This window comes from Rosa chinensis, chromosome 6, assembly GCF_002994745.2.
Source record: "Rosa chinensis cultivar Old Blush chromosome 6, RchiOBHm-V2, whole genome shotgun sequence".
NCBI classification, from domain to species: domain Eukaryota; kingdom Viridiplantae; phylum Streptophyta; class Magnoliopsida; order Rosales; family Rosaceae; genus Rosa; species Rosa chinensis.
The window spans coordinates 17,946,722-17,962,960 of record NC_037093.1 but is presented as its reverse complement, the minus strand read 5'-3'; the positions used below and the strand labels follow the sequence as shown (position 1 = coordinate 17,962,960).

The 16,239-nt window shown below is 37.0% G+C and overlaps 2 protein-coding genes across 2 annotated transcripts; both read left to right on the top strand.

Annotated features, from left to right (window-relative positions):
- Positions 1-480: 480 nt before the first annotated feature.
- LOC112169164 (HVA22-like protein k) lies at positions 481-4,096 on the top strand. The gene is made up of 8 exons (XM_024306147.2): positions 481-641; positions 820-878; positions 994-1,091; positions 1,681-1,732; positions 2,347-2,410; positions 2,716-2,811; positions 3,497-3,569; positions 3,799-4,096. Exons 1-8 carry the CDS (start codon positions 624-626, stop codon positions 3,906-3,908), a joined length of 570 nt encoding a protein of 189 aa, XP_024161915.1. The 5' UTR covers positions 481-623; the 3' UTR covers positions 3,909-4,096.
- Positions 4,097-7,652: 3,556 nt separating this feature from the next.
- On the top strand, positions 7,653-12,038 carry LOC112173139. The gene is made up of 2 exons (XM_024310707.2): positions 7,653-8,133; positions 11,450-12,038. Exons 1-2 carry the CDS (start codon positions 7,715-7,717, stop codon positions 11,712-11,714), a joined length of 684 nt encoding a protein of 227 aa, XP_024166475.1. The 5' UTR covers positions 7,653-7,714; the 3' UTR covers positions 11,715-12,038.
- The last annotated feature ends 4,201 nt before the right edge of the window (positions 12,039-16,239 follow it).

Sequence of the window (16,239 nt, the reverse complement as noted above, 5' to 3'; positions counted from 1 at the left end):
GAAAGCAATATCATGTGATTTTGATTCCTTCTTCTTTTTGTGGTTGAAACAAATAAAAAGTAGAGTAACAAATTCTTGTATCTCATGTTCGAGGATGTTTTGATAAAAATAAGGAGGTTTACTTAGCTTTTCAAGTATTCTAAAAAGTAAATTAGAGATGTATTAAGTATGAGAGGTCAAAGTAGCGAATTTAGAGGTCCAACTAGAACCACTATCAAGAGAAAAGAAGAATCACAGAGAGGAGTGTACGTGAGAAAGAACTAGGAGAAGAAGATAGAGTCAAAGACTTTTTATATTTAGTTTTTAGAGGGTCAAAATAAGATAAAATTTTTTAGAGAAATTTGAGGAAGTCTATATAGCAAATGTGGATGTCTGAATAGCAGTAGTCACTAAAATATTTGATAAATTTAGTGAATATAAAAGAAAAAAAGAAAAAGTGAATATAAAAGAAAAAAAAGAGTCGACTACCGTATAGTGAAAACGGTGGGGAAACTATACGTATGTGCTAGCTACTTTAACACACAGCAAAGCAAAGACTACTACTTTTTTTTTTTGATCTGGTGCAAAGGCTCCTACTGATCGAAGCCCCAACAGTTCTTCAAAGATTTAATCCTCCTTCTTCCATGGCTTTTCCGAGCGAGGTCCGCCATCTCTCTCTCTCTCTCTCTCTATATATACTTTCACTCTGTTCCTGAATTCCGATACATATAGATTCAATCCCCTCATTTATTTTTAACCTATGATCTCATTTCAACCCATCCAAGAATCGCTTCTCCATTTCCATATTCTTCAAAATTGTGACATGTTTGATTCGCGCAGGTCGGATTGCGCGTGCTGCTCTGCCCTCTGGGTTCCAACGTCATCGTCCGCACTGCTTGGTAAAAGCTTTAATCTTTTTTTAGGGTTTAGGGTTCTTACGGTGTTGAATTTACTTGATTAGTGAATTGGGATGCGACTGAGTAGTTGGTGTTTATTGGAATTATGAAATTGCAGCTGCTCTGTGGGGGTCGCTTTGCCTGTTTACTCTACTTTCAAAGCTATTGAGAGCAAAGACCGAGATGAACAGCAGCGGTGGCTTCTTTACTGGGCAGGTCAGAAATTCTAATGCAAGCTGTTGTTACTATAGCACAATTGGGATTTGTTTGATATTCGCAACAAAATCGTTAATGGGTTTTGAATGAATTGACTGAAGATGTAAATTTTAATGTTTCTTGATGTTAGATTAATACCACATACAAAATAATTTATGGGAAGGTGTTGTTCACTGTATTCCCTTAAATTGAATTACTATCGTTTCGTAGAGCCATCTACATGAATTTTTAGGCAAAAGACTTGGAGGATGTTCTTAGTTATTACCAGACTATTTGGTGATCACGAGTAGTAAAGGGGCTAGTAAGTTTTCCTCTTTAAAGAATATAAAGAAATAATGAGTTAAATTATATACTGAAGACCATATTCAGTGCCTTTGGGGAAGTGATAATACAGGATTGGTGGAAAAGTTGGACTACTGAGAGTTTATTGTTGGGGTATTAGGTCAGCTTACCAAGTTCATTGTTTCTCTGTTGGTCTTTGCCAAATTGTAGTTGCTGGTTGCACCACATTGTGGAAGTGCACAGTTTGATTGTGCTGTACCTTTTTTCTCTTTTTATAATTGATGTGAACTTTTCTTGCTACTTGCAGCTTATGGATCTTTCAGTATAGCAGAAGTGTTTTCAGACAAACTTATCTCCTGGTAAATTTTTCTTGTTTTCTTTTCTAGTCTGCTTGCTTAATTAATAAAGTGTTCTCTTAAAAACCATAATCTTTCAAGAAAAGACTTGATCAGGGCATTAGTTAGTTATGGAGTTGATCAGGGATTGTTATCAGTTGTTTTTGGATTCACTTTTGTATATTGACCATAGCGTAACTCTTTTCACAGACCTCTAGTAGGAAATTGAAATCTGATTACTAGCCTCCTGTTCTTCTCTCTTCTTTCTTTTTCCCTCTTCTATTTCTTCATCCTCTCTTTTCCCTTGGGGTTCTGCTTTTTGTGTTTGCCAATATACTTCTGCTGGCTAGATGATTTTGAAGCTTAAAAGTTCGAATCATGCTAACTGTTAAAACCTTACAGATTGTTTCTTTGCAAAGATCAGACTAGTGCATTCTCCTTTAAAAGTAATGGTGGAAATATGCACAGCTTTTAATTTTCTGGTTTCATATTTGTTGAGTTATAATAATTTGACAATAAAGATGCTCTTTATTCTTCAGTTGGTGGCATTTTTAAGCAAAAGTTGTTTTACTGCTTCCTGAATAAGTTACTGGAATCTAATGAAGGCTACCTGCCTCTTTTTTCCTTCTCTTAATCAGGGTTCCACTCTACTATCACATGAAGTTTGCATTTCTCGTTTGGTTACAACTTCCAAGTGCAAATGTAAGCTGCTGGATTGCTTTTACTCTGTTGTTCCTTTTGTTAAATCATGGATATCTCTAATATGTTTGTTTGTGATATGGATGTTAGTTAGAGAATACTAGCACTGTGCTGATGAGTTTGATCTTAATATGAGTGGTGTTTTGCTACTTTTCATGCTAAATCTGTTCTTCTTTTTTCTGAGTTTGATCTTATTATATGTGAAATTCTATCTGATCTTATGTGGGTCGACCAGAAAAATAAAGCTCAAAGTTGATAGTTAGGCAAGCTTTTAGATATCTTGATCAACTGCTTTCTGTGTCTAACAGGGGGCAAAGCATTTGTATATGAGGCATCTGCGTCCATTCCTGTTGAGGCATCAAGCACGACTTGATCAAGTTGTAGAGTTTTTATATGCTGAAACGGTAAATTTTCATCTTTCATTTTCTTGTGTTTGTTTTACATTTACCTAGCCTTTTTCTTGAAGAAATTAGTGATATAGGAGAAAAATGAATATTCCAGATGCTACTGTGGACCCTACTTGCTTAATTTTCATCTTTTATTTTCTTGTGCTGGTTTTACATATTTACCTAGCCTTTTTCTGGAAGAAATTAGTGATGTAGGAGAAAAATGAATATTCCAGATGCTTCAGTAACAATCAAGTTTAGTGTGAAAATTCTGATATCTCATGAAGGTGTCCTATGTAGTGCATTTAGAGATGTGGAAAGACTAATTATGATTACGTGACCAACAGAGACATAAAGACAATAAATATGGGACTGCAAAACAATGAACCTGAAATGCATGAGTAAATGTATCACCAAAAAAAGAAAAAAACAAGAAAACTCTGTTGGAATTTAGTACAATGGATTTTAATCTTGTTCTGCTATTACTGGGATGGACTTGTTTATCATAATTGGGCTTGATCTTGCATTAGTAGATATCTTAAGATTTGTTGTGCCATGATATTTGCATTATGATGCCACGCCACAGGCCATTAAGATCTCAAGTTTAAATTGACATTTACTTCCTCCAGTTTTGCCTCTGGTGAGATTTAGAGGCTTGTATGAGTTGCTTAAACTTGACATACCTATATTTGTGAATTTGCAGAGTAAATTCATCAGTTCACACCAAGGAGAATTACAGTTTGCAAGGGATCTTTTTATGAAAATTGTGGGCTCAGGTATGAATGCGGCCGTATTTACTGATATATCTATTAGCAAACATTATTGTCAGCTTAAGTAGCTCCTCTATAAGTACCTTCATCTAATATACTGTCATACTGATTGTTTCCTTACTTAATATTCTCTAATATATTATTAGGACACATATTGTAGAATTTTTAGCAAATCCGTACTTTTTATTGATAAAACAGATAATTATACATTCTTTTTGCTATTCTCTTGAATCAGCAAGTGGAGTAGTTAGGCAACTTGCGCACCCAGGACAAAAACAACCAAATCGTGCAATTCGAGGCCCTGAAGAACAAAGTGAGGACACTGAATCAGATAAAGACGATTAGAGTATTCTTAGCAAGCACTGACCAAGCCACATATAATAGAATCCGTCGTTCAGATTTTATTTTCGATGCTTATTACACCTTGTACATATATTTCCCTTGTAACTTTGTTTTAGACCTTGAGGTAAACAAGTTCATATATGAAATGACATCCAATTGTTTATACCCTGACATGGTTGATATTGTTTCTTCGCCTTGTCCTACTATTCCATTGTTTTTCCATAGTTTTGTCACTTTTGTGAACATATGCTGCATTTTGAAGTAGGTCTCTGCACTTCTAATAAGCGTATGGATAAAGCATGAGAAGTTACTTTTGGAGGTGCAAATATCATTTTCATTGATTTTGATGAGTGGGAGATAAGCTTTAAACGTTGAGCATGCTTTAGTATAAATGTATAATCCTATAAGTGACAGTTTCATACACCAAACATAACTGCAAATATAGAGAGTTGCACCGCTTATATAAAATAATGCAGACTCAGTATCCTGTAGCCTTGTAGAAAGGTAACAGTCGGAGCTACATTTTCTCATTGGGGGAGGGCAACCGTAAGATTTCTTTGTTCTAAGCTCTGGTGTTTATAGAGTTGTTCATCTGAGTTGGGTGTCGAATTTAGGTGTAATTACATTGCCCAAGGAGATTGTCACTTGTGTTGCAACAACACCAGGTCCTCTGATTCTAATCATTCTATGAGGCTAAAATACTGAAAAGGCTGAATATGGGAAAATTACCTACTCGAAGTCATTATGAAATTGGCACATGCCCTGGGTTATCCAAGAGTTATCTGCAGCAGTGTTAAAAAGTGATCTATACTCAGCTTCTTTAGGTAGAATAAGTTCTTGGATAAAGCCAGTAATCAGCATCAAGAAGGCTGACACAGTGAGATCATCAGAGTCACTTGTATTAAAGGTTCATCGTCCCTTCAGCACGTATCTTTAGAATGCCTTTCACTAAATGGTATTAGTCATAAATTTTTAGCATATTCAGTCTGATTGAGAAGAATACCATTCCCTTGACAAGAGATCTACAAACCTAAGAATTAGGTGAGAGGATCGAGGTCTTCCATATCAATTATCAATGTCAGCACTTAACTTATCAATAACCTGTTGCATTGCCTCCTAGTATCTACAAAGAGCAAGAGAGTGTTAAAACCTTTTACCTTTATACCTTTGAAGCCTAGCCGCCAAGGGCAGGTTGCCAGGTTAATAACTAGTAAACAGTTAAACTGTGCTGAGCCTAACCATAGGCTGAATGTCTCTTCATAGTTTAGACCCTTTTCTTTACTGCAAGTCCGAGCAACCAATTGAGCTTTATACCTGGATATGCTACCATCAGAATTTTTCTTGATTATGCAGACCTGGTTAGTTTACAGAATGTTTATATTTAGGGGCCGAGAGAGGTAAAAGACACCAAGTGCCTTGAGTCTGAAGTTCTTTAATTTCTTCAAGCATTGACATTTTGCCACTGAGGATGTGTAGATGTAACCTTAAAAGGATCTTGCTTCAGTATAGTCATGAATATCTGTAAACAAGTGTATCCAAATAGAAAGGATACTCTTAATAGATCTAGAATAACAAGAATAATCCTTAAAACAAGATCTAGTTCTCATTGAACGACCATTATGGGGAAAAAAGAGTACTTAAAGAACTAGAATCCTCAGAAAAAAAAACCTGCAGAACTATAAGAATCTGGTGAAGCCTGTATTTTCTCTGTTCTATGTAGAAGGAAGAAGGCAAATAAGCCTGCATTGGTCCTCTTCTGTGAGAAAAGGTATAGTCTAGGAAGTAGCAGCATCAGAAGAATCCGAAGGGTTTGACTGATGGATTGCAAGTACTGGTGTCAGCTGAATTTGATGAATTTCAAGAGGCAAAGTTGGAAGAACAGAATCATCACTGGGGGAAGGTGATTTTTGACCATTACTAGTGACTGAAAAATGATAATGAACTGGTGTTCTCTCAGAAACTGATGATGTGATGAAATAGGGTAGTGAACCAACGGAGAACAAGATTTTGGTTGAATTTATGATGATGTAGATGGTATAATATTTTGTAGCGGAAGACTCCAGATGATTTTGAAAAGGAAACCAAGACTCATAATGAACAGCATGTCTTCATTTCCACGATTTTAATTTCAAAGGTATCATGAGAAAAGATCTCCTTTACACCCAAGAAAACAGATTGAGGGGTTGGTTCTGGGTTCCAGTTTATCACTGTTTGTAAGGCCCATGTAATGGATAGCATTCTGTACCAAAAACTTCGAGGAATATAGGGACAGGACGTTTACCAAAAAGTTGACAGGTAATGTAATGCAGGATTCCCTTTTCCCCAAGAAAGTGGTTAAAGCCTTGCTGTTATTTCCCCACTCCCATCTGTCTGCAAGATCTTCACAGAAGAAGAAAACTGGTTATCAGCTATATATGGAAGTGAACAGTCATGAACACATCAGATTCATATCATTCACAAGCATCTTCTTGTATATAAGGTGGCTTTGTTTTTTCTGTGTTTTTTTTTTTCTTGAATACAAGGGGGCATTGGGTACAATTAATGTATGTATTATCTTGGTTAATTATTTCTTTTAAAGGGAACTAGTAGCTCTTCCTATCCTATCTGCATAATTGAAAAACTACCCCAACTTACAAACTGACATGTTACTACTGCAATTCTATCAAAGACCTGGAAATCCAAATACCTGCATATCTTCATAATGTAGACAACCTGCTTTATTTGCCAGCTGATATAGCTAATCTATTCCTAGACCCAAAAAAACTGTTCAATGCAGCTAGCCTGTTGGCTAAACTTACCTTTTGGCCAAGAGGACTTCACTTTACAACATAAAAATTCTATATGATATCCAGAAAAGGGAACTAGTAGCTCTTCATATCTACAAAATTCAACTACTGTTACGGAGCGTGTAACCCAAGTTAGTAGCTCTTCAATAAAAAATTTCCTTGCGGATGTGTGGAAGTGGCTCTATTCTTGCACAAGAGTTCTGCAGTGCATCATCATCATCATCATGAAAATCAATCAAGTTGAAGACATGTTCATCAATATTCTTGATTGAGTTCAGCACATCATCAGTAAGTTCCATGATGTTGAAGCCATAAGTGAGACCTTGATGAGTATGGCCATGAGTCTTGAAACCTACTAGGAGTTCAAGAGAAGGAACACAAACCATCAAAATGGACCTTGAGCTTGATTTCACTAATCAAATGAGAGATAGAGAAGACGAAACATTACAATGATCGAAGATGTTGGGGAAGGTGAATGACTTGGTTCTTTCCAAGCCTTCAAAAAATACCAACTTTAATATCAATCACAAACATAATTTCTTGTTGGGACTTTACATTCTCTGCTTGTATAAAGTCCCAAGCGTTGTATATAGTAACATCATTTGTAAGTCAAAGCACCAAAGACAAACAATTTCAACATAAATTCACAAATAAAAAAATAAAAAAATCAGCATAACTATATGAAAACAAAACAAAATACTGCTAATTACCTTATCGCTGATTAGAGACATCACAAATAGAAGTGCATAAAATTATCTCTATCAAGTATGATGACTTAGTTTAAGTCAAGTCGAAAAACAAAGAATTTTCACTTACAAAAAAGGTAAATAATAATAATAAATTCTATTAAAAAAAAGACAAAAATAAATAAATAAAATACTGAGTGGGCATATGGGTAAAAGGTGGAGGGTTATGTGTAATTGACTAAAGCCAAAACATTTATATTCTTTTTGTTTGGTCAATAAAACATAGATACTCTGACTGAAGATTTCGCTCGCTCATTCACACCGCTACCAACTTACCATGACTGGTGGCGCCTCCTCTGCTTCCAGACCCCCACCGGAGGATCACCCCATCACCGCCGCCGAAATCCCTTCCACCTCCGCCGCCGTCTCTCCCGTACAATCCATGGTCCCGCGCCAAGAGGTCCTCCGCCGCCGTTCTCAGAACCTGAAGCAACTGACCAAATGCTACAGAGACCACTACTGGGCCTTGATGGAGGACCTCAAGATCCACTACAGGGACTACTACTGGAACTACGGTGTCAGCCCCCTCCAGTTTAAACCGCTGCAAGACAATGCCGATGACGGAAATATCAACCGCCGCTGCGCTTCCGTCGGCTGTAAATTGACCGCCATGGCCTTGACGAGCTTTTGTCATCTCCATATTCTCTCGGATTCCAAGCAGAGGCTCTATAAGGCTTGCGATTATGTTATCAAGAGGTATTTTCGAATTCATGAATATATGTTTGTAGATGATTCTAGGCTTGCAAATATAGCTCATGAATTTTATTTTTATTTTTAATTGTGTTTCTTGCATTTTCATGTTCTAAATGGTTGTTTTGTTAATAAGAAACAGTTTCTTTTTCGGAAAAAAGAAAATGTAATTTACCACAGAAACGAACTAGCTGTTATTTATTTTTGAATTTGAGTGTTGGATTTTGAAGAGGCATATGATCATGAGAGCGGTGGATTTGACGACATGTCTTGGAGAGAGGAGAGTGTGGGGGGAAAGATGGAGCGAGTGGATTTGGGTTGTGTGAAGTCCTGTAAATGAGAAATGAGAGGCCAAGAGAGTTGGTGCATTGAGGGATTTGATCAGACCAGTGAGTAGAGAAAAGGAGGCGAAATTAGTGGAGAGGCGGCAAGTGGGTAGTTTGGGATTTCCACGGCAGGTTTATTCTCAGACCAAATTTAAGGGTGCATGGCAGAGTTGGGTTTTGAGGGTGAAAACTTTGTCTTACCTGAGTCAATTTAGGCAAGTGCTCTAATGCTCCCATGCAAGTTGATTTGGAGGGAAGCATCCAACCTCTCTCGAGTTAACCTATAGAGCTGTGACATGTTTGAGTTTCTTTGAAACATTTCCAATCAGAGGATAAGGCAGTTTTTCACCAGCAGTGATTCTTTGGATGTGAAGTTTTCAAATACTTTTCCTTACAGAGAAAAGCAGGCATTGGATGTGTTGGAGATTTCTCATGTGCATTTTGCTGATGTCTATTTTACTTGTGAGGGGATGACCAGAAATGGAACAGCTTTTTTGCTAGTTTTGGGATTTTTTGTGTACGAGAAGGTTGAAAAATTAACAAAGCCAATTATTACTTGTAGGAATAAATTTACAAGAGAGTAAAGCGGACAGCTTAGCAGTTGTTTGGGTTGTGGAGTGGGTTATAGTCTATGAATATGTTTTAAGACATACACTCGGTGTTAATTCATAGTCAGATAGCTTTGGAGTCTGATTGTGGAGATTTGGAGAATGTAGAGAGACAATTGGAGGGTGTGAGAAAGTGTTTCTCTCAATATGGTGAAGGCCAATCTGCAGTTTTACATAGTATGTAAAACCTATATAATTTATTGTTCAAGATTCCAAGTGGTTCTGAAGTTGGAAAGTTAATGAAGTTTTTGTGGGCAGGTCTGCGGAGGGAAGAAGAAACACTTAATCAGATGGTTGTTTTCAAGGAGAAATGTAGCCTGGCAATCGGTAATTTGGTTAAGAACAATAATGCTCTACATGTGAAGTGGTTGTGGAGATTTCCATTGGAAGGAGTTTATGGCTTGCTGGCACTAGAATCAATTTGGGGGACATGCAATTGTGGGGGGATTCTAATCAATTGTAAGAGATTTGAGTTGTTGTTCTTGGAAGGGCATTTCCCAAGGTTGTTATACCTGTTCTTGCTTCCAGTTCGTATTGGCAAATGGGGGAGGAGTTAGGTTTTGGGAGGATAATTAGGTTGCGAGACGATCTTTGTTAGTTTAGTTTGCTCATTTATATAACTGACCATCTTTGCCGTCGTGCAGTTTGACAGCTACAACCAAAAGAACTAATAATAGACTTTCCATCTTTCTGATGAACCCATTGCTAGAATGATAGTCAACAATAAATTTTTTTTGAGCTGGATTTATTAATTTAGAAAATTTCCAATAAGGTTTAGGGGCATCGCACTAAAACTTAATCTCATGCAATAAAGTTCATTTCTTATATTGTCAGCCAAAATTATTGGGCATACATGTATGGAACGTTTCGGTTATAGTTGGTATAGTGAGCTATAATTTATATCTGGGGTGAGAATAATGTTATGGGCTCAAAAAGAAGTGTCTGGAGTTTCAGGGTATAGCTGCTGTTGTGAGCTATCAGTGTTTTGGGAAATTTGGTGGTGGAGGGAATATTAGGACTCGTGAGAATCTTGGCTGGGAGGAGAGGTGGTTTTATGAGATAAAGTCTCATTTTGGTGTTTAGTATCTTCTGAGTTTTAGGACCTTGTGGTTTCTTCTATTTTGGCAGATTGAAGCTATTTTCACTTTTGACTAATTCTGCTTTTTGAATTTGGTTTGTAGTAAGATAATGTTTAATTTGATCATATTTTGTCTTCGTTGATGCATTGCTATTGTGGACAACTTGCACACACACACACACACACACACAATTTTGTTTTCGTTGATGCATCACACACACACATACATTTTTTAAGTGCAACTAGCCTCACATTGTTTAAGTGCAACTAGCCTCTTTGCATACACAACTGCTGGTGCGAGAGGCCTACTAATGTCAATATATCAACACTCTTTTTTTCTGACATAATCACTACCCATTTGCTATAAAAGTTGTAATTTAAAGGAGGCTCATCTTTTATACCTTAGTACAAATGGTTACAATTTATATATTTTCTCTCATTCTTGTCATTTAGGGTGCATAATTACATATTGTTAAGCTAGTTGGAGTAGCAAACAAAAAAGGATAGCTGCCAAATCACATGTAAGAAAGATGAATGAATGTTGTGCCAGAAAGAACGTAGTCAAATTTGAGTTTGATGTGATGGAACATTTGTTCTTGTGGATGAGCTGTTGTTTTTCGTTGTTAGTAATGAAAATTTTTGTTCCTTTTCCAAAATAAAACAACAAGAATGATAAAAAAGAGATGAGGAATGAGGTAAGGAAAAACAAAAAGTCATACTGAGGGAAAAACATTACGTTCTGTATCTCTTCTGCACCAGAAGGGTGATGGTGCTATTAAATGAGTAGAAGTTTGCACGCGGTTTGAATTGTAGTATTAGCATAATGTCTTCAAGTAGGTTGATAGATGTTGAAAGAGGTTATTTATAGATAAGAACTGGTATGTGCTATTTCTTTGGTGCTCTACTTCTCATCCTATAACTTAGCATTGGCAACTACTACTGATATACAATCTGATATGGCAGAGTAGTAAATGAACTCCAACAGCTAGGTACAAACTAATACCAAGTAGTCCTATGTTTTCCAATGTCTGCTTCCACAAATAATTTAAGTTGAAATGCTCATTTGGAGAAAAGAATAAAGGGCTCTTTGGCTGTACTGGGATAATTTTTACTTTAGAAAAGAAAGAGAACCGTGAGTAACTGTCTCATGATATTTTATTTTAAAGAGTAAGCTCATTATATGTTAATACTCCATGCCAGTTGAATTTTCTTTCTATTTATATAATTGTGTATACTCCAAGCATCAATGAATAGCAGATATTGATCTTTTGACTGACAATTAATTGGTTCACTTGTTTATGCATGTGCAGTGCTCAGGCAGGACCTATAACATGCGGGAAGCCAATATTAAGATCCACTACTCCTTCTCTTTGTGCTGTCCACTTCCAAAAGGCTCAGAAGCATGTTACCAGGGCCTTGCGGAAGGCAGGTCTTAATGTTTCCTCATCAAGTAAGCTTGCTCCTAAGTTCCATGTAATACTGGCAGAATATGTACACCAAATTCAATCCATGCGAAAAGCTGCACGAAAGGAAAATAGAAGTAAAGTTGCTATTAAGGAAGAAGCTGTCGACTGAGCTCCCCATCTGCATCCATGAACTGCTAATTGTGTAAATGATGCAAAACTAGAGGTGCGATTCTCTCGCTTTCTCTCTCTTGCGGATCTTTGGAGCGTCAGGTTTTGGTGATGTGATGTACATTATAGCTTTGGGTTGTCCCATGGCATTTATGGGATAGTATGAGCACGACAGTTGTTCCTTTTAATGTAGTCAAGTTCTAAGAGCTTGTTCAACCACATAGACCAAGGACCTTTTATATTAATTGTATTTTGTTTCATATGTAATGAATTGACTATGATATTGTTTTAATTATTTCTTGATGAGATTTATTTTGTGTACAAATTTCTGGGAAAATGGTTAACTTAAGGAATAGAAACTATTTATCCGTCAAATAATAGGCTTATGAAAATGACGGAGTTCATCTTAGTGTTTTTGTCTGTGTGCGTATCTGAAGCGGACGTCCGCACTTGATGCAAAACTACATATTGACTTAAGGCGGTGCAGATGGCGTTGTTGGTTTTGTCCTTAGAGATCATGGACATCCCGAACGGTGTCACCATCAAAGTGAAGGCCAAGGTGGTCGAATTTGAAGGTTCATGCTAGAAGCTCAACATAAACTTCAACCACCTCAATCGACTTTGAACTCATCGATGACGAGTCCACTAGCAAGAAGAAGCTCAAGATGGAGGCCCGGTTTAGCATCCGCAAGACTAGCGGTGCCATCTGCACCGCCCTGAGTGGTTCTAAGCCCCATCCGCATTTTTGCATCTGGCCCTTGTTACGTTTAGAAACCGGAGCTAAATAGACAAGCACCAAGTCAATCGGAGTGAATTGGATCTAATGGGTGGCTGCGAAGTTTCTCGTTTTAACACAATGTATGTACATCTCGGGTGGTGCTTTACCTCAAACTGCGTATGAATCTACTGCTTCCTCTGCTACAGGCGATATCCCTGCTATTAATGCAACAGGACTAGGGTTGTGGGGGTGTGTGTGTGTTACACTTTACTAGTGTTGCCTATTGAGAAATTTTGAAAAATGACATTTTTTACGTCACCAAGAAACCGTTTAATTTTGTGAGCTGTTTTGCTGCTTGCTTGCTAAAATTCTCTTATGTTTTTGCACTAAATATTTGAACTTCCTAGCACACTACAACTGCATGCATTGGCAAAGGGAAGTTCAAGTCACAATTATTTTGAGTAAGCTTAGTTAAGTTTAGTTTGCAAGCTCTTTGAATAATTGAGCATGAGTATGTAATAGTGAATGGTACCAAGTGTCGTATAAGGACCATTTCTATGTGCCGTTTTGGCCTTTCATCAATGAAAACCTTTTAAACCAAAAAAAAATAATGTTGCCTATTTGAGATTAATTGGATGGTGCAGATTATAGATGAACAAACTGTTGTAAAAAGTTGGTAGAAAAAAGTTGTACTACAAGAGGTCGTTATTGAGGCACCAAGTTACGTTTAGGTATTTGCCTAGTAGTTCTTAGTTACAACACATTGTGGAACTGTACAATTTAATTGCCTCTCTAGCATTTGTCATTCTTTAATGTTGATTCTTTTTCCTATTTGCAACTTATAGATCTTGTCCTAATTGCCTTTATTCATATATGTGCACATACTTGCCGTTTGTATATTTTTTTTATGACAATTGTCGTTCGTATAATGACTGTTTGTATGTGCAGAATTGTTTTCAGAGAAAATAAAGTTGTTTAGTTTTCTATTTTACATGTTTTTTTGTTTTTGTTTTCAGTCTGCACATATATGACAAAGTACCCCTTTACAAAGCACACCATGTGAACCATACCATTTAGAGAAAAACTTTGGGGAATTTGGCATGATTAAGATCATTATTTAGCTGTGGATTTGTTTAGGGAATGTTAGCTGAGTTGGTTTTGGAATGGCTTCTTTGACTGCAACTCTTCTGACAGACCTTTTAATTTAAAATTTAAATCAGGTTACTACCCTCTTGTTTTCTCATCCCTTCTCAATTCCCTTCTATTTCTTGCTTCTCTTTTTTCTCTTGACCTGTCTGGCTCTCTCGATCCTTCTTGACCTCTCTCTTTGTGGAGCAAGCAAACAGCGGCACATGGAAACCAATCACAGTGCAAAAAGCAATGCAAACTGTAATTGAGAGAAAAGATCAAGGGCAAAAGCGTCACTCCACTTTGGGCCAAGATGAACAGTTATTCACCTTTGAGCATGAATATGTAATAGTAAATGGTACCATGTGTCGTATAAGGACCGTTTCTATGTGTCGTTTTGGCCTTTCATCAATGGAAATCTTTTAAACCAAAAAAAAAAAAATGTTGCCTATTTGAGATTAATTGGATGGTGCAGATTATAGAGAACAAACTGTGTAAAAAGTTGGTAGAAAAAAAGTTGTACTCAAGAGGTCGTTATTGAGGCACCAAGTTATGTTTAAGTATTTGCCTAGTAGTTCTTAGTTACAATACATTGTGGAACTGTACAGTTTAATTGCCTATCCAGGATTTAATGTTGACTCTTTTTCCTATTTGCAGCTTATAGATCTTGTCCTAATAGTCTTTATTCATATATGTCCTCATACTCGTGGAAAAATTGTCCTAATTGTCGTTCGCTTTTTTTTTATTTTTTTTTTTATGATAATTGCCGTTCCTACAATAACCGTTTGTATGTGCAGAATTGTTTTCAGTGAAAATAAAGTTCTCTAGTTTTCTATTTTACATGATTTTTTTGTTTTTGTTTTCAGTCTGCACATTTATGACAAAGTACCCTTTTACAAAGCACACCATGTGAACCATACCATTCAGACAAAAGACTTTGGGGAATTTGGCATGATTAAGATGATTATTTAGCTATGGATTTGTTTAGGGAATGTTAGCTGAGTTGGTTTTGGAATGGCTTCTTTGACCGTAGTGCAACTCTTCTGACAGACCTTTTAATTTAAAATTTAAATCAGGTTACTACCTTCTTGTTTTCTCATCCCTTCTCAGTTCTCTTCTATTTCTTGCTCCTTTTTTTTCCCTTGGGTTCTGAATTACTGTTTGTCAACATTCTTCTGCAGTTTATATGTCAATAGGGTACTAATGAGCACTATGTTTAGAAGGTGCGGGGGCGCGAGGAGGCGCATGCTAGCTAGGTTAGTGGCTGGCCGAGGCTTGACTGGTGTGTGGTTGGGTCTAGCCGCGTCTAGCCGAAGGTGTGGCCAAAGTGTGAGATTTTTAACTTTCTAGAGTTTTGGCTTTTTTATTTAGAGTAAGGGCTTCGTGCTGATAATATGTTTAAGAAAAAAGAATTCGGGAGAATACTTGGGTGTTTTTATTGATAATAAGAGTCTCTTTATATAGAGAATTACATGTACAATATCTTTGAGTACAAGAAAACTTAATCAGACATTGATTAGGAGATCTAGAATATTATATCCTATTACAACTTGAATAAGTCATCATGTTTGGGTCAGGCACACATAATTCGGGTTTCCTTCAACATATTGTGAGTAATAAATGCAATGAAAAAATGAATCACACTTGGAGTATGGAATGAACTATTTTCCCCTCTATTTTCTTTGTTTGAGGAAAGTATTTCATTTCAATTTTCCAAGTTTAATTCCGGAACCAGCTTTGAGCTCCTTCTTGCCTAGACCTCGACGTCAAGTGGTGATCCGAGCGTTGCAAGAAGATACTATGACACCGGAAAGGATTATTGGGAAGCGTAGAGGTCACTCTAATGATGGAGTGAATATATCTCCAAAGAAACTGAAATTTAGTTTGGCCGTGGGCAAGGGCAATCTGAATTTGGAGCCGGAAAGCCTTTGCTTGGTTCCTATGCCAGAGGATGGTAGCTCAAGTAATGGGAAAAGGAAGCGAGGACGTCCTGTGGGCAGTAGAAACAAATTGCCATATGGGGAGAAGAAAAAAGTTGCACTGCTTGGTGAGGCTGCGAAAGGGAAAAAAGCCTCCAAGAAAGAGAAAGTGAAGAAGGTATCTGATGGTATGCGCTCCACCTCGAAAAGGAAGGAGCTAGTTATTTACTAATTTATTTCTGTTGGGTATGAGCCTATGTGAGCAGGGATAAGCCTCTGGGAGTCTTCTATGACATTTCTAGTTTTTAGTTTGTACCACAATTGAGTGATTGGCAAGATAGGGCTAGTTGAATGATTTCCTTTCCGTAGGAGGCGAGGTTTGTTCAATTCTTGTATAGGCTCGCTTAAATGTGAGCGTCCCAGTGATTCTTAAGAGTTTGCTTTGGTTTAGGTAGGTAATTCAGATTTTCTTGCCGGATGGCTTATGTAAACTTTGTAGACTTTGGCCTTTGACTGTTCATCTAATGCAATCAACTTCTATTTCAAAAAAAAAAAAAATGGTCCGTACGGTACCTGAACTTTTCCTCCTTATAACTTTTGGTACCTAAACTTCAAAAAATATCAATTCGGTTCCTGAGGTTCTTTGTCTGACCGAGGATTGGTACATATGACCTTTACCTCCGTTACGGAGCTTGCCAGCTGGCAATCTTAGAAGGGCACTTTTGTCCATTCATATCTTAGTTATTATTTTTTTTCTCTTA

What these genes read in the sequence shown, in the direction of transcription:
- LOC112173139 (XM_024310707.2), top strand. Translation starts at nt 7,715, where the DNA reads ATGACTGGTGGCGCCTCCTCTGCTTCCAGACCCCCACCGGAGGATCAC. An exon ending in TGCGATTATGTTATCAAGAG is followed by an intron (nt 8,134 to 11,449) that starts GTATTTTCGAAT and finishes ATGCATGTGCAG; the next exon opens with TGCTCAGGCAGGACCTATAA.
- LOC112169164 (XM_024306147.2), top strand. An exon ending in GTCATCGTCCGCACTGCTTG is followed by an intron (nt 879 to 993) that starts GTAAAAGCTTTA and finishes ATGAAATTGCAG; the next exon opens with CTGCTCTGTGGGGGTCGCTT. An exon ending in GTGGCTTCTTTACTGGGCAG is followed by an intron (nt 1,092 to 1,680) that starts GTCAGAAATTCT and finishes TGCTACTTGCAG; the next exon opens with CTTATGGATCTTTCAGTATA.